The 24985-nt window shown below is 46.9% G+C and overlaps 1 protein-coding gene across 3 annotated transcripts in view; it reads right to left on the reverse strand.

Annotated features, from left to right (window-relative positions):
- The window catches only part of C2H10orf90 (chromosome 2 C10orf90 homolog), a 246237-nt gene that overhangs the window by 73013 nt on the left and 148239 nt on the right, over nt 1–24985 (reverse strand). For 2 of the 3 annotated variants that reach the window (XM_065920157.1, XM_065920155.1), the window contains exons 3-4: nt 12660–12751; nt 782–1904 (exon numbers count right to left, since the gene is read on the reverse strand). In XM_065920157.1, the coding sequence (XP_065776229.1) occupies nt 782–1904; nt 12660–12751 (1215 nt within the window). Of the gene's footprint in view, nt 1–781; nt 1905–12659; nt 12752–22299; nt 22322–24985 lie in introns of those variants that run through there. The other variant, XM_065920156.1, reaches the window with a different exon arrangement.

Consider the following 24985-nt stretch of genomic DNA (forward strand, 5'->3'; position numbering starts at 1 on the left):
AGGAAAGGAAAGAAATCTGACCTCTGATTAAGGCCCCCTCCACCTCTAACTCCAATCTCCCTAGAAAGGTGATGGTTACCCAGAACAGCTGGCCCTGGGAATTCTGCCTGGCCCTGGGCAATGGCAGAAAGGCAAACATCCCGGCCAGTTTGCCCCCATAAAACGTAAATAAGGGAACAGAAAATTACTACTGCTGTTTGCTATGGAGAGTCCCCATTTTGCCTCTTTTTGAAAACATCCCATAATTGCTATCCACACTCACATACGGACACTCACACTCTCATATATATACTCCATGATGGAGTCTTGTGGTCCAGGTTTCTAAGGCCAAACCATCAATATCAATGACCCAATTGAAAAGTAAACAGCATTCAGAAGCCTGGACACTTCCAGACATGCAGATGTTAAGAGCAGAGGGATAAGACATCTGGGAGTGGATGGCCCTTGGTTCTTCCCATCCTGCCCTGGAATGACAAGGGCCTAAATGAACTTCACTTGGGGCGAGTTTCCTACTCATTACATACGGTCTGGAGCTACTGATGGAAACACGTTTATGCGAAGACCTTTCATAATTTACAGAAGCACCATCTAAGAACATCTATCCAACCAGACAGAGATATGGAGCTATGGTCAGCTCTGAGTGGAACAGATGAAGCTACTACTGAGAACTGCTTCTTGGCGTAACTGATCTAGAAGAATCTCACTAAGCACCTTGGCAATTACACCAATTACCAAGGGAGGGGCCTGCCTTGGTGGCAGGGAGGATGGGAGCGTCACTCACCTGCCGTGTAACTCCAGCCCGGGATGTGAATGGACAGTTGGTGGGCCTGATCGTGACCACGGGTGGGACAATGAGTCGCCTCGTCCTCCTTCCGTTTTCTCATGGTGATCTGGTTAGTTCCCACCTCTGCATTTTCCGAAGGAGGAGAGCCTCTCCAAGGACACCTGCCAGTCCCCAAGTTCCCGAAACGCACCTGCCCCAACGATGGGTTTTCCTTCAAGAAACTTCCTTGCAAACCCAGGTTCCAGCGTGGGCCAAGGAGGTCCTGGTCTCCCTCCCGGAGCGCGGGCTTCAGGGCTCCGCGTCTAGGCTCTCTGATCTCTGTGTCATCTCCGCCATCTGGTGTCAGCCTGTGGGAATTGCAGCTCAGGTTGAGGGACAGGACGGATCTGTGCGTCTTGGGGCCAGCAAGCTGAGGCGGCTCCACGGGGACTGACAGGGACCTGTCCAGACAGTAGACGGGATTGGGACACGACTGGGACACCCTGAGATGGACACACGAGCTGAACAACAGTGGGCTCTTTCCTGCCCGTGACCGCGAGGTGCCTGGAGAAAAATGATCCTCCCCGCGGTCCACGCTGGTGATCCAGTACCCATGTCCCTCACACAGATGTGCATGGGCCTCGGGGACCTTCAGCCCCATCACGCAGCTGTTTCTGGAGAACTCTGTACAGGAGAAAGGTCCGTGCTGCTGACTTGGATCGGCCCTGCCGGCCAGAGCAGAGGGGTCCCCAAGCAGGGCATCCCGGGCCCTGCACTTGACGCAGAGTGGGTCCCCAACAGCCTCCCACACCAGGGTGCTGGCAGGAGCACCCACACGCCTGGCCGTGATGGTGATGGACGCAAAGCCCTTCTGGGAGCCACTGCACGGCTTCTCCTCCTTGGGCGGCGGCTTGGTCTTGAGTCCTGGCTCCCCCGCCGGGGTCTGAATTCCCAGTCCTCCGGGAAGGAACTCGAGGGCCCTGTTAATGGTGACTCGGCTGTGATTAGCCAGAGACGGCTTCATGGGACATGCACACGGCACAGACAACGCGGCCCCATTTTCTTTTGATTTATTCTCATCAATCAGCTGTGAAATGACTATGGATGAAATCATTTTTGTATTCTGAGATGCCAGAGTCCCCTGCAAATGGAAAAAGATGGTAATTATTCAAGCAGCTTGTTGTAATGCAGGCAGATAGCTCTTTCAAGGGCCAAGAGGATGCTGGAGAGTGTCCTTCCTAACACTCAAGTATTTCTCATCCAAGGCCTTTCATCACACACCTGACACCCACCACCTCTGAGCATCTTAAGGGCAGGAAACCCATATCTGCTTGTGAAATGATTAGACATTCTGGAAAAATTCCTCTGACTGGGGAATTGGTTTTTCTCCGCTGGTGTCTATATTGAGCTTATTTAATGATGTTTGTGTTGATGGGGATAATCAGATCTCAACAGTCACCTTCACCAGGCCCAGGAGTGCCTAGATACAGGCTCCCAGCTTTGCAGAAGAGGGAAGGTGCATTCCAGAGGACGGCTGGGACTCGGGGGCACAGGTGTGCATGGGAGATGAGTCCAGGCTCCTCCATGGGATCAGCACATGCGACTCCAAAGAGCATCCCCACTCCTGACCTCAGTCCCCGACTCCCCAGCAGAGTCCTCCGTCTCTGCTGGGTCTAGACCGGAATTCAGTCACTCGACCAGGCTAGACAGCACAGGATCAAAGTCCAGAAACCAAAATTAACGGAAATCAAATGCCCAGGCTTGACAACTACCCAGACTAACACCGTAATGACAGCACATAACAGAATGAGATGAGAGTGGGGGTTTGGGTCAAACAGATGCAGTTTGGTGGCGTTTCAATGCCCCGGTACCTGAACATGAGTTCTTGTCCAGTATCACGATCAAGGGGCTGCATGCTTCCTAATCAGCAGATCCTACGTCCTGACAGTCAATCACCAGTGTGTCCAAGCAGCGTGCTGTGATCTTTAATAAAGCATCTACCCAGGTCGAGACCAGGAAGAAGACTCTGCCCTCATTTTGATTTTATCACACATGTGCACGAAGTAATGCAGAAAACCACACGGAAGATTGAGCGTGTCCAGCACCAGGGGATGCTCGCGGGGTTCTGAGCCTCTGTGCTGACATTCCTTATTCCAGGCGCTTCAGATGAACCCTTGCATACACTGCAAGGCACCCAAAATAACCCAGCGGCCTGCTCGCCCCACGCTGCATGCGGGATCTTCACTTCGGGGCCCTGAGGGCATACCTGTGCTCAGCACGGAGAGCAGCAGCTCGTGAATGCCAAGGAACCAGAGGGTCGCCCAGGATGTTACACTTGCAGGCTCCCCAGGCCCCAACTCTGAGGGTCTGAGGGTGGGGTGCAGGCATCCGCATTGTAGCCAACGTTCCTGCGAGCCTGATGCAGGTGACCCAGGGAGCTCACGGAAAACCGCGGACAGAGTCGTCGTATGGCTGCTCTTTCCAAACGGGAGGGCCTGCATTTGATGAGAGCAAATTGTTCTCTTCCTAAGATGGAATAAGAAAGCGCAGTGTTTTTTTCTTTTCTTTAGAGCAGGATTCACATTCATTCACTCAGCTATCGGAATGCTCTCCTCCAGCTGGACTTCTGATTGGAGGACCCATGCATGTGATCTTAGCACCCAAGACTCCTTGCATCCTTGCAATTAGACATGGGAAGAGGGACAGTTCGTATTTCTTGGTTTTTCCTTTGTTTTCTTGTTTTCATGGCAATCTCCATCAGCTTGCAGGTGTTACATTTGAAAGATATAGGCTAACATTGTAACTCAACTATACACCAATATAAAATAAAAATGAAAAGTAAAGATATGTGGCAAGTTGGAAATTCAAAAGATGACAAGAGTTAGGTGAATAAGAAGAAATGGAGAGGAACATCATCTTGAAAATTATCCTTTAAAAAACCAAAACGTCAGACTTCCCCGTCGATCCAGCGGTCAAGATTTCATTCTTCCAATGAAGTGGGTGGGAGCTTGATCTCTGGTTGAGGAACAAAGATCCCACATGCCCTGTGGCGTGGCCACGAAAATACAAGAAAACAAAACAAAGTAAAAGAACCGGAACTAGTCTTCCAAGAGAAAAATAAATATCCATGGCGGAAAACAGGGCAGCTCTGGTCTTAAGAGTGCATAGTCCAGTGGTTAAGACTACAGACACCCATTGCAGGGGACACAGGATTGACCCCGGGTCAGAGAACTAGGATCTCAAATGCTGCGCAGCTCAGCCAATAATAATAATAACAATCAAAGCATCATGGCGACCTTCTCCAGATGGCCAGTGCGAGCCAGGCTCTGCTTGAAACCTCTTCTCTAAAGCAGGGGCTCCTCTTCAGCGGTTTTCAGTCCGGGATACACAGCATCATCTGGTTGCTTATAAAATCCCCAGCGCTCAGGCCTCCTCTCCAAGGATTCCTTTAGAATCCGTGGGGGTGGGGCCCAGGCGTTGGTGCTTTTTATTTATTTATTTTAAATTTATTTATTTTAAATTTATTTATTATAATTGGAGGCTAATTATTTTACAATATTGTGGTGGTTTTTGCTATACATTGACATGAATCAGCCACAGGTGTCCATGTCTCCCTCCCCCCCTCGAACCTCTTTAAAGCTTCCAGTTGATTGCAGGGCCGGCAATGCAGACAGCCACTGCAGAGCTCGAGACCCCTCCTCCCCCTCCCCCGGCCCTGCATGCAGCACGTTTCAGGGCTGAGGTTTACTCACTACAAAGAAAACTGACATTCACCTGGTGGCAACCCCAGGTCACCTGACTTGAACATCATTGCTCCCATTTTAGTAAAATTTCGTTCTGATAATAATTGCTCCCATGCAATCTACAAAGAGCTTAATCACACCCAGAAGGAACCCCTTTGACGCAAGTCTTCCAAGAGAAACACAAATGTCCATGTTGGAAACGGGGCAGCACTGATCTTGGAGTGCAAGTCTCCCCAAGTTTGGGCCAGTGAGCACCTGCCGAGAGAACACCTGGGATTTACATCTATGTCTTATGCAGGTTTCTGAACCCCTCCCTCCAGAGACCTAAGGTGAGTCAGGATCTCGGGATAAGCCTCAGACGTTGTATTTTTTAGCATCTGCCAGGTGATGCTTCTGCACAGATAAGACAGAGAGGATGCTGGGCCGGGGGCTTCCAGACTGGCCACAGGACGTGGAGGCAGCCTTGGTTTCCACAGCTACAGAGCCAGGGAACAAACAGGGGAATTCTCGTGGAGTAGCCAGGCTGCCTCGTACTGTGGTCCCCAGCATCAACAGGGGACTCCACCCTTTAGGCTCAAGATCGCATGAGAGCCTTGGCCTTGATTTAAACAAGGGGTGCCAGAAATGAGGGGTGTATTTCTAGGAGTGGGTGAAGGCCATCTCACCTGGAACAAGGGCAGGCCAGGAAACGACTCCCGTTGCATCAAGCAGGCTGCTCACCTGAGCTGAGTCAGGAAGCCATGACTGGGGCCCAGAGCACCCGCACGAGATGGACGCCCTCAGGGCTGTGGGTTTACGGAAGGAGGTTCTAGAGGCCCAGACGATGGGCTAGAGAATCAACCACCACTTTGGGGCTGCAAGTGCTACTGTGGCTTTGATCCCATTAGATGCAAACAGATAAGGGAAGTCTCACATGAATGATGTGAATCTGAACTTATTTCTGAAGCTCCATCATCATCCCAGATGTCAGAGTGACCCTGGTTCCACGGAGGTCAATGCTAATGGAGGCCCAGTTTCAAAGGAAAAGCCATTTGCCTTCACTACCCCATATGGGAGTTGTGCAGATCAAAACCGAAGATGGGCCTGAAACTACCTCCCAAACATGAACATTCTATGTAACTCCAGGGTATAACTTGTCTTGTGACTTAGCAGAAATTAGTGGATATCTGATGTAAGCAAACCTATGGAGAATTGAGGGGGTATTTATATAGAAACTGTGCATATTTTACTAGAATTTATAATGAATGCATTTGAGTTTTGAGTTGCATCAATGGAAATAACCCATTACACACCCAACACATTGAAATTTTGTTAATATGACTGTAGAATACATGTAATTATTTTCAATGCAAATCCTGTTATTCATAATGTAGAGTCGTAGTCAAACCATTTACAGTAAGTCCCCTAAATATGAACTTTCAAGTTGCAAGCTTGAGACGATGCAAACATGTTTCCAGTCATTGTATACCAGCGGTTGTGCTATACTGTTGTATTTTTCAAGATGCTGTAATATTTAAAATGTTTAAACTATTGGTGTGAAAAAATATTATAAACATATCACAGTACAGTACTAGATATTGTTGGTTGGGTACCAAGGTTAACTTTGTTGGACTTCCGAACAAACTGGATTTATGAACACTTTTTCGTATGTAGGAAACTTACTGTATTTATTTGCTCATCAACTATTTACTGAGCACCTACCATGTGCCAGGCTCTGTGATAGGTACAGAGGAAACTTCTTGGCTTCATGGAATTAACAGACTGGAGGTCCCATCAAGCAGGTCATCAAATTGCCAGGCCAGGGATTATTAAATTAAAGTCTACTGAATTTCTTTCAGGTGTTTAGACTCAGTTTTGGCAAAAGCCCCAATCAATAAACAGAAAATTAAGAAGGAAACATTGTACTCTTTGCCCTTCAATCTACATCGCAATTGTATGGGAAGTTTTATTTATGAAATCCTATTTTCTCATTAAGACCTCAGTTCAGTTCAGTTCAGTCACTCAGTCGTGTCCAACTCTTTCCGACCCCATGAATCACAGCATGCCAGGCCTCCCTGTCCATCACCAACTCCCGGAGTTTACTCAAACTCATGCCCATTGAGTCAGTGATGCCATCCAGCCATCTCATCCTCTGTCATCCCCTTCTCCTCCTGCCCCCAATCCCTCCCAGCATCACGGTCTTTTCCAATGAGTCAACTCTTCGCATCAGGTGGCCAAAGGATTGGAGTTTCAGCTTCAACATCAGTCCTTCCAATGAACACCCAGGACTGATCTCCCATAGGATGGACTGGTTGGATCTCCTTGCAGTCCAAGGGACTCTCAAGAGTCTTCTCTAACACCATAGTTCAAAAGCATCAATTCTTCAGCACTCAGCTTTCTTCACAGTCCAACTCTCACATCCATACATGACCACTGGAAAAACCATAGCCTTGACTAGATGGACCTTTGTTGGCAAAGTAATGTCTCTGCTTTTCAGTATGCTCTCTAGGTTGGTCATAACTTTCCTTCCAAAGAGTAAGTGTCTTTTAATTTCATGGCTGCAGTCACCATCTGCAGTGATTTTGGAGCCCAAAAAAATAAAGTCTGACCCTGTTTCCACTGTTTCCCCATCTATTTCCCATGAAGTGATGGGACTGGATGCCATAATATTAGTTTTCTGAATGTTGAGCTTTAAGTCAACTTTTTCACTCTCCTCTTTCATCAAGAGGCTTGTTAGTTCCTCTTCACTTTCAGCCATAAGGGTGGTGTCATCTGCCTATCTGAGGTTACTGATATTTCTCCTGGCAATCTTGACTCCAGCTTGTGCTTCTTCCAGGCCAGCATTTTTCATGATGTACTCTGCATATAAGTTAAATAAGCAGGGTGACAATATATAGCCTTGACGTACTCCTTTTCCTATTTGGAACCAGCCTATTGTTCCATGTCCAGTTCTAACTGTTGCTTCCTGACCTGCATATAGGTTTCTCAAGAGGCAGGTCAGGTGGTCTGGTATGCCCATCTCTTTCAGAATTTTCCACAGTTTATTGTGATCTACATAGTCAAAGGCTTTGGCATAGCCAATAAAGCAGAAATAGATGTTTTTCTGGAATGCTCTTGCTTTTTCAATGATCCAGTAGATGTTGGCAATTTGATCTCTGGTTCCTCTGCCTTTTCTAAAACCAGCTTGAACATCTGGAAGTTAACGGTTCACATATTGCTTAAGCCTGGCTTGGAGAATTTTAAACATCACTTTACTAGCATGTGAGATGAGTGCAATTGTGCAGTAGTTTGAGCACTCGTTGGGATTGCCTTTCTTTGGGATTGGAATGAAAACTGACCTTTTCCAGTCCTGTGGCCACTGCTGAGTTTTCCAAATTTTCTGGCATGTTGAATGCAGCACTTTCACAGCATCATCTTTTAGGATTTGAAATAGCTCAACTGGAATTCCAACACCTCCACTACCTTTGCCCATAGTGATGCTTCCTAAGGCCCACTTGACTTCTCATTCCAGGATGTCTGGCTCTAGGTGAGCGATCATACCATCGTGATTATCTGGGTCATGATTATCTCTTTTTGTACAGTTCTTCTGTATCCTTGCCACCGTTTCTTAATATCTTCTGCTTCTGTTAGGTCCATACCATTTCTGTCCTTTATAGAACTCATCTTTGCATGAAATGTTCTCTTGGTATCTCTAATTTTCTTGAAGAGATCTCTAGTCTTTCCCATTCTGTTGCTTTCCTCTATTTCTTTGCATTGATTGCTAAGGAAGGCTTTCTTATCTCTTCTGGCTATTCTTTGGAACTCTGCATTCAGATGGGAATATCTTTCCCTTTCTCCTTTGCTTTTCGCTTCTCTTCACAGCTATTTGTAAGGCCTCCTCAGACAACCATTTTGCCTTTTTGCATTTCTTTTCCATGGGGATGGTCTTGCTCCCTGTCTCCTGTACAATGTCACGAACCTCCGTCCATAGTTCATCAGGCTCTCTGTCTATCAGATCTAGTCTACATTGAGACCTAGTAAACCACAAAAGATAAGGTCTAAACTCCTAAAACTCAGTCTCAGTCTCCCAGGGCTGCTCTAACGAAGCATCACAGTCTGTATGGCTTACACAACAGAAATTTTTATTTTCTCCCAGTTCCAGAGGGCTTCTCAGGTGGCACTAATGGTAAGGAACCTGCCCGACAATGCAGGAGACTTAAGAGATGCAGGTTTGATCCCTGGGTCAGGAAGATCCTCTGGAGGAGGGCATGGCAACCCACTCCAGTGTTCTTGCCTGGAGAATCCCATGGACAGAGAAGCCTGGTGGGCTACAGTCCATGAGGTCACAAAGAGTCGGACACGACTGAGTGACCCAGCAGCAGCAGGTGGAAGCTAGAAGTTCAAGATCAAGGTGCCAGCAGCTCTGAGCCTTCTCTGGGTGTCCTCAGAGTGCCTTCCTTCTGTGTGTATCTATGTCCTAAACTCTTCCTACAAGGACACCAGTCATATTAGGTGATGGCCCATCCTCCCCAACAACCTCATTGAGCCTGAATCGTCTCTTTAAAGACCCTGCTCTAAACACACCCTCTGAGGTTCTAGGAGTGAGAACTTCAGCATATAAATTTGTGGGGGGGTACACTGGAGTCCATACCAGACTCCACTACGTCACATCACGTCCTGCTCTCTTCCGGGCTGGGAAACCAAGAAAGAGAAGAGACAGACAAGCCACTTGGTGTGCCTATCCAGCTAGTGCTTTTCCAATAGGACAAACTTTCTTAAAAAGTAATCACATCTTTTACATCAAACATCTTCCCCAATTAAGCTGTTTCAAGGTGTCACTCCATCTGTCCTTGGTTAACTGAACATGGCTTTGAAACAAGATGTCTTTTATCTAATATAAAATTAACTGATGTAAGAGTTGATTGGAGAGGAAGAAAATAATCTCGTGTGTAAAGTGGAACATTCAAGGTCAGAGACAGGTCAAATGAGTTGGGTCTTATGTCAGGCTTTTGGTAGCAAATCATCCCTTTCCTGACCATCCCACACAACACTCTCTCGTTCATAAATGCTGCCTTAAGACATCGATTTCTTTTAAATGTTTCAAACATGATTCTGTAGTGCTGATAACGACTTTCATAGCTTTATGCATTTTATTGATCGTTTTAAACTTTATATTTTGCCTTAAGGCATACTACTAAGAAGGGCTTCATTTCATAAATTGAAGGATGAGAGAGATAAACAGCAGGTGAGCAGGAAGATCAGATCCTGAACCACAGGAGGAAGGGTGCTTCTATTCCTGGAGCAATTTATTTTCTCCAAATGAATTTGGATCAGCATCAAATCCAGTCTATAGCTTTGAAATCTGTGTTATTCTCCATGAGACAGCTCTTTCCTTTCCCATAGCTGCTCTGCAGACTACAACTCTATTTGCCAGTGGGGCCTCTGTTGCCGCCTCCCAACAGACACACACTGTAGTTACCTTTGCATCAATGCAAGCACGCTCACTCTGGCTTGGGAGATCTAAAATCATCTTCTCTAGGTCATCTGCCAACCCAGTGGCATCTCATCCTAAATGTAAGTGTGTTTTCAAATGTTCCTCTGGCAGGTAACAATAAGGAAAGATGGTTTTAAGACAAAATGGAAAAATTGGAGATTTTCTCCCTCTCCAGCCTGCAGCTCTTATCTTTCCACACATTCACTAGAATCCAAAGGATTCAATGCAGTGTAATGTATGACGGTGAAAATCTGGCAAGAATCTAAATATTTCTTCAAAGCGGATTGGGTAAGTCAATCATGGCACGCACGACTGCCTCATATTCTGTAGAAATTAAAACTAAGGATTACAAAGAATTTAAATGATACGGGAAGTTGCCTGTGATAGAATGTTATATAATACAAGAACACTATAAATGTTGATATACATTACAGTTGCATGCTTAAAAATGCAAGAGAAAAATAAGGGAAGGAAATACATAAGAATTTCCTTATTTATATATTCCTACATTTTCCTAAGTGTCTATATGAAACTGCCATTATTTTTGCTATCAGGAAAATTTAAAAAAAAATTTTTTTTAAAGAAAACTCAGTTCCATAATTCATTCCTTTTAAGTAATCACTTGGCTAGAGAAGTGCCTGCATATCATTTCTATGGCTTCGATGAATTTGAAAGGAAAAGCGATCAATCTTGTGGAGGCTTGGGAGGAGAGGTGGAGATTTATTGCGGCTACAAAGGAAGGGCACCCGTTTGGAGTGTTTCATCATCTTAGAGCATCCTTATAACACCCATCCAGGGACAAGCCTTAAGAGCTCAAAGTTAGGAGGGAAATTTGAAAGTCACACTACTGTCATGATCTAAGCAGAGGATCCGGATCATTGCAAAGTAGATGTTTAGAAGTTGTGGTCTCTGAGAGTTAGCCCAGTTATAGATAATGACCAAGTGTGAGTATATGAATGTGTGTTTGTGTGTGTGTGTGTTATTGAGATCCAGCCAGATGGGTCCAAAGATCTGTATTGTGAATGACCAAACTGATTAATTTTGACATCAACCAGAAAAATGCTGAAATTTACCAGCTCAATGTGAAAAACAGGTGGGAAAGATCTTTAGACGGTACCTTTCCTGTTAAAAAAGTAGCAGCTGACCTTCACATCATCCTCCAGCTCTTAATGGACATCTCCTCCCAGGGATGGGTCTCAGTGGTCTATGCCTCCTCCAAACCATTTCCCTCCCTGCAACCCGGGGTTCCTGTTCCTGCTTTCAGGGAGCACATTAATTATAGTTACACATCTGCACATCTCAGATAGGGAGCCCTGTGGTTCACATAGAAATGGCCTTAAATATTGACAACTAAATCTCAAGACCCAGAAGAGTGGCCTCCATCCACTGTGAGATTTCAGCCTGGGATCTCTGAGGAAATGTTGGACTTTATTAAACACAAAGTTAAATCAAAGTACAATACCTAAGACGAGTATTTAGGGTGCAAAATTATTTTTTACCTTGGCTACATTAATGCTATGAGGGATAAATTCTTATAATTTCACTCTCTCTCATAATTACAAAAGTGGGCAGCAGAATTATCATTTGTGAAAGACAAGAGATGCCTTGTAAACTGAAACACATCAGACAATTCTCTCAGGCAGGAAAGCCCATAGTTCAAGTTCTGTTCACTGGAATGAGACTTTCTCTACACTAGCCCTGTTGAGCAAGATCAGAACAAAAGCTCTGGAGCCAGACAGCTTATGAGCTGTGAGATTTGGGGCAAGTCAACTACTGGAGTTACTGAAGCTTTCATTTTATCATCTGCAAAATAGGTATAAGAACAATACAGTTGTCCCTCAGAATCCAATGGGGGTTGGTTCCAGGACCCCACCTCCTCAGATACCAGAAGCCAAGGATGCTCAAGTCCCATGTGTAAAATTTCAGAGTGTTTGTAGTATAACCTATGCACATCCTCCTGTTTACTTAAAATCATCTCTAGATCATTTATAGCCTGCAATACAGTGTAAATGTTATATTGATATATAAACTGGCATGCAATATGTTCAAGTTTTGCTCTTTAGAATTCTCTGGGATCCTTTTCCCAAATAGTTTCAATATACATTTGGGTGAACCCACAGATGAAGAATCCATGGACATAGAAAGCCAGTGGTCTCTCCTTCCCGGGATTGTGGTAAGGTGAAAAAACTCAGTTAGACAGAGTCTGGCATGTGATATGCTGTCAACATTACCACTGTGTACACAGAGTTCTTTATTGTCTAGCATCAGAAACATTTCATTTTGTAAATATGACCTCTAATTTTCTTCCCTGTGTGAGACCGCTGACATTTTTTGCAGTTATAACAACCTGTGCTAGCTTGTTAGATTTCAAATTACCTCTTCTCCACCTTCAAAATGCCATATGGCATCATCCTTCCTCTCCAGCAGATTAATTTTGGTTTAAAGTTGAGATTTGATCACCATACTCTCCTTTGATACTGCAAATCTATAAATTATTGGTCAAGATTATAAAAGGATGAATGAATACACACTGCATACTTAAATGTAAAGTCTTAGTCATGATGGTTAGATTTTCTGCTGCATTGATCCCACTTTTGACTAAACAAAATAAAATGCAAACACATCACAAGTAGGCCAGTGATCACGTTTTACAGTTGGCTGCATTTTGCTGACTACTCTAGGAGTTAGAAACATATGTTACCTCGGTGAAGTCAGATCTCCTCTCTGGAACATCAGACTGGAGGTTTTTAAGGGCAATTTGATCGTGGGGACTGTACTGGCTGTCCCGTAATCCTAGGCAAAAGGAAATAATATTGCTACTTTTTAGTATATGAAAGGGTAAACGGGAGTATATAACTTTACTATAAAATTTAATGTCACCTACTCAAGTATTCTGGGCTTCCCAGGGGGCACTAGTGGTAAAGAATCTGCCCGACAATACTGGAGACATAAGAGACACGGGTTAGATCTCTGGGTCAGGGACAATCCTCTGGAGGAGGACACGGCAATCCACTCCAGTGTTCTTGCCTGGAGAATCCCATGGACCGAGGACCCTAGTGGGCTACAGTCCATGGAGTCACAAAGAGCCGGAAATGATCGAAGCGACTTAACACACAAGTATTATATGAACCAATAGTGAATCTAGGCTACTCGGACCCATGATAAAAACCTTGTCAGTTCCCCTCATCCACTCCACCCACTCCATGGAGGCTCTGAGTTCACTGTTATTCAGTTTATCAGGCTGCAAGATGCCTTCTTCCATACTGTTGCTTTATGTTCCCAGACTCAGTAATATTAATAAGTGAACAAGTTTAGCCTTCACACATTTACCTGTGTTCTGAGTTTGCACCCAGCAGAAGACAGATTCACGTCTATGGATTTCTCAACATCCCTGGAGTTAAGAAAGCCTGACTACAAGATCAACTTTCACCCAACCTCTTAACGCAATCACTCTGGAAGGAGCTGTGAGCATCTCAAACATTGATACGGAAGCTGCTTTGGAATATCCGAGAATAATTTTGTGATGACATTGTGAGGAAAAAATGAGACACTGTGGGCCACCCTCCACATAAACACCAGCCACAGCAACAGCTGAGAATACGTTCAGGTCCATGGGCACACAGCAGGGGCCAATAACTGTAGAACCTGGGCTCAGGTCCCGGCTCCACCATCCACCAGCTTGGAAACGATGGACGAGTCTATGGAATTGCTTCATGGAATTTCCTCATCCACCCAACCTGCCCTGCACCCCTCATGGAAAGCTGAGGAGAAGGAAATCGCACTTTGCAAAGCAAGCCTGCAATATCAGGACGTCTGCCTGGTGTCTTGCTGCCAATGCAGGAATGTGAGTCGAGCGCAAGAAGGTGGGTGGTGATCAGCCTTCACTGCAACACAGCCCTGGGTCACAGCGTTGCCTTCACAATGCAGCTATTCCAAGCAGAGTGATTTTCCAAAAGGCTACAAAGAATGCTTTCCCAGCTGCTGTGCTGATGACAAGAATGAAGAGATCTAAGAAAGCAGCTCTCTAATTTAGCCTCTTTATCAGTTCATGAGAAGGGTTTATTAAAGAATTTAGATAAAATTTAAAGCATCTTATGGGGGAAATGATACGCTATGGCATTTTCAAGTTTGGCAGATTTGCAAAAGCATCAGGATATGGCAATTTCAAGGGCCACCACTGACCCGTCCAAAATGTATCCACGTCTCGTCTCATCCTTGGTGACAACAGAGCCCCCATCAGATCCACCCAGACGTGTAGTTGTGTCCCCATCTGAGCCTGGTACTGAGTGACAGAGATGTTCATCCAAGATGATGTGCACAGATTACTTCCTGTGAAGCACAAATATAGGACCTGAAAGATGTCATGGATTTCTGTGCAGAGTCGATGCATCATGATGAACTGACAATAAAGCTGATGAAGACGGAAATCTTCCTGGCTCTGGTCTGTGTTTAAGAATTCCACAGTCAGCACAGGCCTGGGGCCAGACCAGCCTGGTCTGCATCCCAGCTTGGCCCCAAGCTCACCTGCAGAGGGGAGATGCTCGCCCTCCCTCCACATTATGGATGAGAGTCTTCATCCCTAAAATGCAGGTAATAACACCTCCTTCCCAGCCTTGCAATCCGTATACTACTGGTTCTGTATGTTACCAGGGGTGGGATGTGGGGTTAATGCTCGGTAAATAACCCTGGTTATGATCATTAATGAGCAGGTCCAAGGCAGTTGCTCCTCTTCCACCCAGACCCAGACGGTCCCTATCACCAAGATATCAGTGGTCACTGGAATCAGACCACAAAGTCCCAGGTTCTCTAACTATGTGTGTGACTTTGGGCAAGTGATTCCACATCCCTTAGCTCCTAGCTATGAAGTGGAGATAGTGGGGCTTACTTCACAGAGTTCCTGGAAAAAGGTAAAGTGACCTAAATAGCACAATGCTCAAAATATAATAGCATGCAATGAACATCACTTCATGGCAAATAGATGGGGAAACAACGGAGACAGTGACAGGCTTTATTTTCTTGGGCTCTATAATCACTGCAGATGGTCACTGCAGCCATGAAATTAAAAGACACTTGCTCCTTGGAAGGAAGCTATGACAAACATAGACAGCATATAAAAAGCAGAGATATTACTTTGCCAACAAAGGTCTGTATAGTCAAAGCTATGGTTTTTCCAGTAGTCATGTATGGATGTGAGAGTTGGCCCATAAACAAGGCTGAGTGCCAAAGAATTGACGCTTTTGAACTGTGGCACTGGAGAAGACTCCCTTGGACTGCAGGGAGATTGAACCAGTCAATCCTAAAGGAAATCAACGCTGAATATTCATTGGAAGGACTGGTGCTGAAGTTGAAGCTCCAATACTTTGGCCACCAGATGCAAAGAGTTGACTTATTAGAAAAGACCCTGATGCTGGGAAAGATTGTAGGCAGGAGGTGAGGGAGATGACAGAGGATGAGCTGGTTGGATGGCATCACCGACTCAATGGACATGAGTTTGAGCAAGCTCCAGGAAATGGTGAAGGACAGGGAAACCTGGTGTGCTGCAGTCCACGGGGTTGGAAAGGGTTGGACACGAGTGAGTGACTGAACAACGACAAACAAACATTAGCTGTGGAGAAGTGTCATCACTAGCAGGTAGGAGGGAGGCTGCCAAGATCAGACAAGCAGGGCCTGTGTATGAGTATCTTCTTGCTGCTGTAACAAATGCCATAAACTCAGTGGCTTAAACAACACAAATTTATTATCTTGCAGTTGGATATCTGAGTCCAATGCGAGACTCCCTGGGCTAAAATCAAGGTGTTGCCAAGGCTGCACTTACGTGGGAGGGTCTAGGGGAGACCCTGTTTTTCCTTGCCTTTCCTTGCCTTCCAGTCAGCTTCTAGAGACTACCGCATACCTCGGCTCATGGTCCCTCATCACTCCAAACTTGTTTTACATCATCACATCTCTGGGATGCTCCTATTCCTTCTTATAAGCATCCTTCTGATTAGACTGGGCCACCCAGATAATACAGGACACTTCTCTTCTTAGATGGGTGCTTAATCTCACCTGCAGGGCGCCTTTTGCCTTTTTTTTTTTTTTTTTAGTTGCTAAGTGTCCAACTCTTTTGTGTTCCCATGGGCTTAATACCACCAGGCTTCTCTGTCCTTGGAATTTCCCGACTAAGAATACTACAGTGGGTTGCCATTTTCTTCTTCAAGGGGTCTTCCCAACCCAGGGACTGAACCTGCATCTCCTGCTTGGTAGGTGGATTCTTTCCCACTAAGCCACTTAAAAGGTAATATATTCACAGGTTTTAGGCATGAAGATGTGGACAAAGTTTGTGGGACCATTATTATGCCCATCACAGTCTAGTTGAGGAGACTGAGGTAGATGGCTGGAATGTAGGGTCTTTAAAATGATGACTCTATGGGAAAGTTCTTAAAATGTAACTTGAACTGAAAGGAAGGAATCAAAGTCTTATGAACCCCATGATTGCAACATTTAAAAATTTTTTTAAATGTTTGTGGGAATCCACACAAATAGTAAAGCTGTAACTTAGAGTTATGAGCCTGTTTTTGAGTAAAATTGAGGTGTGATTACAGCCATGCATGCATTAATTGAGCCTGATCAATTAATGACCCCAAAGCCACAAGAGAGCTTACTAGCCTGGGCTTCCCTCATAGCTCAGTCGGTAAAGAATCTGCGTGCAATGCAGGAGACCTGGGTTTGACTCCTGGGTCTGGAAGATCCCCTCCCGTGGAGAAGGGAATGGCAACCCACTCCAGTGGGTTCTCTCTTGCCTGGAGAATCCCATGCGCAGAGGAGCCTGATGGGCTACAGTCTATGGGGTCCCAAGAGTCGGACATGACTGAGTGACTAAATCACCAGACTGGTTAAAAGTAGGGATTTTAGGTAAAGAAAGACCCTGATCCAAATCTTTCCCTAACACTAATCATTTGGGCAAATGAGGTCATTTTGGGCAACTTTCTTAAACTGTCAAACTTACTTCCCCATGTGTCAGAGGAAACACAAGACTTGCCTCCTAGGGTGTTACAAGGAATAAGTGATGACAAATACCAAGAACTTAGCAGAGTTCCTGGCACATGGTGACACGTCCCCTGTCCCTGCCCACCTGACCACATCACTGTCATTACTGAGAGTCCCCCCTGCACTGGGGGGCCCCGCCCGGCATCTCTGAGTAAGGCAAAGCCGGTGGACATTTGAGGCAGGCTACCAAGAACAAGGCCAACAGGAGTTTGGGCATTTTCCAGCAGCTGGGATCCGGGTCTCCAAAACAGGTATCTGCAGAACCCAGGACCCACGGCACCCGGCCCAGGTCTCTGGAGGAGGTGCTACAGCCCGGGCGGAGGGGCCAGCCCGTCTGCTCCTTGCCCCGCAGCTGGCCTGTCCCACAGCTCTCCCGGGGCAGCTGCCTGTCTGCGGGCCCCGGTCAGTCTCACTCTGCAGCAGGAGGCCATCCCGGTGAAGGGCACACTGGCGGAGGGCGGAGCCTGGGCACCGGGAGGACGCGCACAGACGGGGCTTCCTCGCGGAGTCAGGCAGCCTGGGTCCAAGTGCCAGTAACTAGAGTGCTGAGTAGCGAGAACGCGGAGCTGACCCTGTTCCCGCCCGTTGCCTGGCTGCCCCCGGCGGCGGCGGCGGGGAGGCGGCTGTCAGAGGCTCACAGCTTTGCTCTTCTCTGAGAACCGTCCTCGACAGAAGGCTTCCTCCACCTTGGCCCACAGCCGGTGGGGACTCAGAGGGGTACAGCTGCCAGCTCAACGCTGCGGTTTGCTCCCGAGCATAACCCGAGGGCCAGCCTGCCCCCGGGGCCCACCCATCACCCTCGGCAGCTTCCCCATCAGGCCTCTCTCACCGTCTCTGGGTTCTGTCCTCAAGGGCACCCTCCCTCTCGCGCCCCTCAATTCCCACCCCAGGCTCTGCTTCTTGGACACTCGACATGCTGGCATCTCACCGTGCTGGCCAAGCGCGGGGGCTCTCAGTGTGGGTCCCCAGACCTGCAGCCCCAGCATCACGGGCGGCGTCAGAAATCCACATGTCAGGCCCCGCCTCCTGACCTGCAGACCCACTGATCCGGAGAGTGCAGGGGAGCGGGGCGGAGCGCAGCCCCCGGGCCTGAGGAGCCTTCTGGTTCCCTCCGCGCCGCTCCACCCCGAGGGCACTGTGGGTCCCGACGATCAAGCGCCTGCGCAGACGGTGACTCGAGGCCCTAGAACGGAGCCAGAGATCTTCTGGCTCACAGTCATCCCACGACTTTTGGAGAACGCGCCGAGGGGATGGCAATGGGGCTTTTTCTCAGTGTCTTCAATTAGAACGAGGCCATCGAGGATGGCAGCGTGCGGTTATTTTGAAACAAACTAAAACTCATTCCCCAGGGGGAAGTCAGACTGACAATTTAAGGAAGTTGCCCAAAATGACCTCAATTGCCCAGATGGTTAGTGTCAGAGACAGATTTGGATCAGGGTCTTTCTTTACCTGAAGTCTCTACCTTTAACCAGTCTAGTGGTTTATTCTCTCAGTTGCGTGGACTCTTACGACCCCATAGACTGTAGCCCACCAGGCTCCTCTGTGCCTGGGATTCTCCAGGCAAGAAGACTAGAGTGGGCTGCCATTCCCTTCTCAGGCGGTCTTCCTGACCCAGGAACTGATCCCAGGTCTCCTGCACTGCAGGCAGTTTCCTTACGGACGGAGCTGTGAAGGAGGCCCTTAGCCCGGGCATTGCTGGTTGAGGAATGCGCTGAGTCTGCTGCCCAGAGTCCTCTATGCCCGGGCAGGGGTCACGGCACAGGCGAGTCTGATGAGGGCTTCTCTCCCATGATGGCTGGAAAGACGGAGCAGGATTCCACTTCTAGCAGCCTGAGTTCTTCCTCCGAAGCCACGGAGGCCTCCCTGGAGGCTAACTAAGAGAGTCAGAGCAACATGAGACTGCACACACCATGAGGCCTTGAACCAGACTCTCCGGGAATCTAACTTCCTTCTTGGAGGAAAGCGTGCTTCAGGGATAGTTCCACCTGACTGGGAGTTTGAGCCTCCCTCAGGGTGATGGGGGCCCCAGGGCGGGGCAGCAAATGTGGTGAGATGCTGTCCCCTCCCACGACTCTAAGAGGAAGTCACAGCTGGCATCGCAGGAAGCCACCAGGAGAGCCCCACCCGCCAGGGACCTGGGAAAGCTGTGGGATGGGGTGAACATAGGCAAAAGGGGACCCTGGTTCGGGAGAAGGTGGTACCGCCCTAGCAGAGGTAAAAGAGGAAGGTGGAAGCGTCTTCAGGGACTCTGTAAGAGGGAATCCAGCATCAGGAGACGGCAAGCAGCATGCTGGGCAAAGCCAGGGGTATGGGTAAGGAGCTGCATTCAGTTCCCATGGGGCGCCCAGCACTGCTTGAGCTGTCTGTGCAGAAATAGCCGACAAGCCACATCATGCACTGCCTAATGAATCCATCCATCAACGTCGCGTGTAAATGATGAACCTCAGGCTTCCGTTGGTTCAGAGAGCTCACTTGTTTTCACATCTCTATCGTGTGTATCAGAGACCCAGAAGGGATGTCCGCATTCCCACCTCGTAGACTGTAAATGCCTTCCCTCATTTCCAGTCTGATAGGAGGTGAGGAATTTTCACTTGACTTCAACATGACTGCTTCTGAATCTTTTCAGTAGGTGTTTCTCGGAGAGACTCACTTCTCAGCCCTGAGTTAAAGCCATCCCCTCTGTGAGGCTTGACCCTGTTAACTACCCACCGTCTCTGGACCACCTCCCCGTGGTTGACCTCTGGGGTCTCCTCACTCTCTTCCTCCCTCTTGGCTACCGTGTCTTCCTTTCTTTTGCGTTCTCTCTCTGGCACCCTCCCTCTGGGTCCTCCTGTCGAGTCTCAGACCACTGCTGAGGCAGGACCCAGAGCCCAGCCGTGGGACTAGCCCTTAGAAGCAGCGACCTCCAAGTCTCCACATCGCATTTTGGGGGACTTTGCTGGTGGGCCAGTGGTTAAGAATCCGCCTTCCAGTGCAGGGGGTGCAGAACCAGAATACTACATGCTGCAAAGAAACAGCTCGCACACTTCAATTACTGGGCCCTTGTGCGCTGGAGTTCAGATGCCACAGGGAAATATCTCCCATTTTGTCAGGAAGATCCCAAATGCCACAACTGAGACCAGACTCCGCCAAATAAATAAATAAATATTTTTTAAAAAATAAAGATACTTGTCAGTAGATTAAAAAATAAAAACAAACAAAAAAAACCACACACACAGCTTTTCTAAAAGGGGATCAACCAGCTTCTCTTGAGCTGCCGCCACTGACATCACCTCCTCCCCTGCCCCTCTGTCTCCCTCCCTCCCCCTTCCTTTCCTCCTCCTCACCCCCCAGGTCCATTTTCTCAGCATATGGCCACCATCCTCCCATCACCCACAACAGAAATCAGGGTTCCACCTCCACACCCACCTCCAGCGTCCATTTAAGAGTCAAGTCCTGATTTGTCTCCTGAAAGACTGTCTGCCTCATCCCAGCAGCTTAATCTTGCCTGAGCTGCCGGGTCTCGGCAAGGTCACAATCAAGGGGTGACCCTTCCAGCCTCGCCTCCCGTCAGGTTCCCAAATCCCCTTGACGTTGCCAGTGTGTGACCTTGCAAAGATCACACACTCCTTTGAGAACTCTAATGAAACGGATGCGTTTCCCCTCAGAACGGAACCTGGGAAACATACACATGACAAGCTGAGCCCACGTGCAGACAGTGCTGGGGGCTCACGGAGACCAGGATACGGCCACATATCCAGACAAAACTCTAATTCAAGAAGATACACGCACCCCTATGTTCACAGCAGCACGAGTCACAATAGCCAAGACATGGAAGCAGCTAAACGTCCCTTGACAGAAGAATGGACCAAGATGTGGCACATATACACAGTGGAATATTACTCGGCTATGAAAAAGAAAGAAATAATGCCATTTGCAGCAACATGGATGGACCTAGGGATGATCATACTAAGTGAAGTAAATCAGGCAGAGAAAGACAAATATCATAAGATATCCCTTAATTTAAAATACAATGCAAATGAATATACCTTCCAAACAGAAACGGACTCACAGACATAAAGAACAGACTTGTGTTTGCCAGCGGGAGGGTGGGAAAGCAATGGATCGGGAGTTTGGGATTAGCAGATACAAGCTAGTATATAGAGAATGGATAGAAAACAACAAGGTCCCACTGTATAGTACATGGAACTATATTCAATATCCTGTGATCAATCATAATAGGAAAGAATGCATGTATATGTTAAACTGAATCATTTTGGTGTACAGCAGAAGCTATCACAACATTATAAATCAATTATACTTCTATAAAATAAATTCTAAAAAATAAATAATCCAAAGATTTTGAAGTTAAAAAAAATCTGTTATTTCCATGAATGTAACTAATAAAATCTCTCCAAGTTTCAAAAAAAAAATTTCTTTTCAAAAATAGAGTCCCAAGATAGAAATCCTTAAAATGAGCCCCTTCTCCTTCCTGGATGTGGCTGCTTCAACGTCTCTGTGACCTTGGCCTTGGCTGCCTCCTGCCCAGCTCTCCCAGAGGGCTAGGCCCTCGCCCTCTGCACAGCTCAGGGTCAGCTCCGCTCAGCAGGGCTCCTAGGTCTGCCCCCACCACACACGCCTGCCAATCCGTGCAGCTGCCTGTGTTCCTTTCCTAGAGCTTCCACAACAAATGAGCACAAAGGGGCAGTTACAACAGCAGGAATTTATTTTCTCATGGGACTGGAGGCCAGACGTCTGACACCAAGCTGTTGGCAGGGCCGTGCTCCCTCTGAAGGGTGCAGGGAGCATCCTTCCTTGACGCTTCTTGCTTCCAGTGGCTGCTGGCAACCCCTGGCATTCCTCGGCTTGTGGCAGCATCACTCATCTGCCTGCATCCCCATGTGGCCATCCTCCCTTTGTCTCTATGTCTCCAAACTCTCTTTTATTACAAGGGCCTCAGTCACTGGAAGGCAGGCTCACTCCAAACCAGTATGACCTCATCCTGACTACATCAGCAAAGACCTCGTTTCCAAACCCAGTCCATTCACAGGTTAGGGCTTGAGCACAACTTCAGAGAGACACAATCTAACCCAGGGCGATGCCCCCAACAGGGCGCCGTCACTGTGAGTTCTCACTACCCTGCCCTGTAATCGTCTGGGCGTGGGTTTGTCCCCTCAAGTTGGTGGAGGCCTTTAGAGGGCACCTCATCATCAACTTCCCTCCCATGCCCAGCTCAGTGCCTGCCAACTGAAGACCTTCACCAATTGTTGGCTGAACGAATAAATCATTTTGCATTTCGATAGGTGTTATATCTATGGGAGAAAATCAGAACATACCTTCCTCAGACAGCTTGATCATATTCCACTGATGTTTCAAAGACATTTTACTTAGATTCAAATGTCTGTTAATGGCAAGGATGCACTGAACTAAAGGGAAGAAAAATTGGCCACAGTTCACATCCGTAACTCCTCTCGGAATGAGTTAGACTCCCACCTTCCGCGGTGGGCTGAAGAATCTCCAAACACTCTACCTATGATGAAGTCACCAGAATGTTTCCACGGCAACTGGGGAGAGGGTGAGGAGTCCACCCTGGGCTATTTCTCCTGAGAAGGAACAGCAATCATCACTTTGACATTTATATCTGAGACTTTGCTGGCAAGTTTAAAAAAAAAGTTTGTGCAACCATTAAGTTTTCTGCAGAGCACTGTTAGATGTGAGACAAAGAACGATTTTATCTACTGCCTACATTCAGATACACATTTCCCCTCAACTTCTCATTACTTTTTAATTTTTTACCTTGTTTTGATGATGCTAGTTCTCTTGCCAGGCAGCATTTTTTACTGTAGATATGTTCCCTCACTATTAAAGTACATTCAGATAGCATCACAATGTTAATTTGTTTACCCTACTTGTAATATGTGTCACCAATTTTTGAAAAGTGGTTTATCTAGAAAATTGGGCAACAGGGCAGTCTGTGTACCATGCAAGCTATTACAGGAATGATCAATTCCAACAATTTAACAAAGCACCTTTGACACTAAATTATAATGAATATTGTTTTATAATTTATACCAAATCATGTTTGAGGTGGCCTATAATTAACAATGCGAATAAAAGCCAGCAAAACTGATAAAGACGCAAGTAATGAACTGGAGAACTCATCGGACCATAAAGCCTAGGCTAAAGATGACCCTGGCACAGAAGAACCACAAACCAAGGGTGAGTTTGCAGCAGCCAAGGCCAAAGAGGGGAACATGATAAATTGCATAACTCATTGCCTTTCAAATGAAGTACACTGTTTCATACAGAGAGTGGTTTTAAGCTCTGGGATAAGGCACTGTTAGTATGGATCATTAGATAAATGGACAGCACCTTTGTAAGTTGGTTCATAAACATCAGGACAGTGTAAAATTCACTGGACAACCCCAAGGTACTTTGAGTCAGGTCAATGTCACTTGTTATAGTTCTTCAATCACTAAGTCATGTCTGACTCTTTGCAACTCCATGGACTGCAGCATGCCAGGCTTCCCTGTCCTTCACTATCTCCCAGAGTTTGCTCAAACTCATGCCCATTGAGCCAGTGATGCCATCCAACCATCTGATTCTCTGCCGCCCTCTTCCCCTTTTGTCTTCAATCTTTGCCAGCATCGGGGTCTTTTCTAATGAATTGGTTTTTCACACCAGGTGGGCAAAGTATTGGAGCTTCAGCTTCAGTATCAATCTTTCCAATGAATATTCAGGGTTGATTTCCTTTAGGATTGACTGGTTTGATCTCCTTGCTGTCCAAGGGCCTCTCAAGTATTATCCAGCATCAATTCAAAAGCATCAATTCTTCGGGGCTCTGCCTTCTCTGTGGTCCAACTCTCACAATCCATCCATGACTGCTGGAAAAACCATAGCTTTGACTAGATGAACCTTTGTCAGCCAAGTGATGTCTCTGCTTTTTAATTCACTGTCTAGGTTTGTCATAGCTTTCCTTCCAAGAAGCAAGGGTCTTTTAATTTCAATGTCACCATTACATCATAAAGGCTGAAATTTATTGTGCAATCAAGGCAAGACAGATACTGGATACAAAGGTTATCTCCTTTAACACTCAGAATGACCTTTGGAGAAAAGCACAATTATTTCCCCCATTTTACAGATGAGAAAGTTGTGCCTCCTTGAAGTAACCTGCCAAGCATCACCCAATCCAATAAGCCTCAAGCTGAGACTTTGCAATATGAATGATCGTTGTACACACAGAAAAGGTAGAAATGGGACCTAGTCTGTAGGATCTGATAACCTCTTTCATGAAGCTTGAGAAAGGGGAAAGAACATGCTGGCTCTGGACATCAGGACTAGGTGACACCTGGCCCTCCCACATTCTAAGGCTGTTTGCTCCTCAGTTAAGGGAGCAAACTGAAGGGTGGGGAACCATGAAAAGAAAGGTTTTCACCAGCCCGGCACTCTGCCTGCCAACAACGGCCTCCATCAAAAAATGCAGTGGTATTAGTCACAGTTTTATGTAATTTTCATCTCTCCCAGAAGATGATGGAGCATAATACAGACTTGTCTAATAATGAGTAAAAACCTGCCCACTAATTTTGTAGCTACTCTGGCTCGAGCTGATTTCCAAGACACCTGGAACTGGAGGAACCAGGCCTCTGCCCCTTGGTGTCAGGGCTTGGCTCCAGGGTCAGCATTTGGTGCGGTGGGAGTGGGGTCTTCCCTGGAGGACCCGGTAAGACCACTGCATGCGGGACCATACACCCAAATATGCTTGTGCGCATGCGCCAGCCTCCTAACCCCGGAGGCTCTGCTCGGGAGTGGGCCTTGGTGGGAGGGCGCCACAGCCCCAGTTCAGTCAACAGTTACTGGGAATCTGATGTCTTTGAAGACCTGACTCAGGTGCTGGGCTGAGCATAGGAGACCCTGTCTTTAAAGACCGCAGAGTCTGAAAAAGGAATAAGATGCATAACGAGACCAGTGCACGGTGGATTTCCCCTTATGGGCTTCCCCCTCCCCCACTTAATAGTGGTAAAA

The sequence above is a fragment of the Muntiacus reevesi genome, chromosome 2, assembly GCF_963930625.1.
Source record: "Muntiacus reevesi chromosome 2, mMunRee1.1, whole genome shotgun sequence".
Taxonomy (NCBI): Eukaryota; Metazoa; Chordata; class Mammalia; order Artiodactyla; family Cervidae; genus Muntiacus; species Muntiacus reevesi.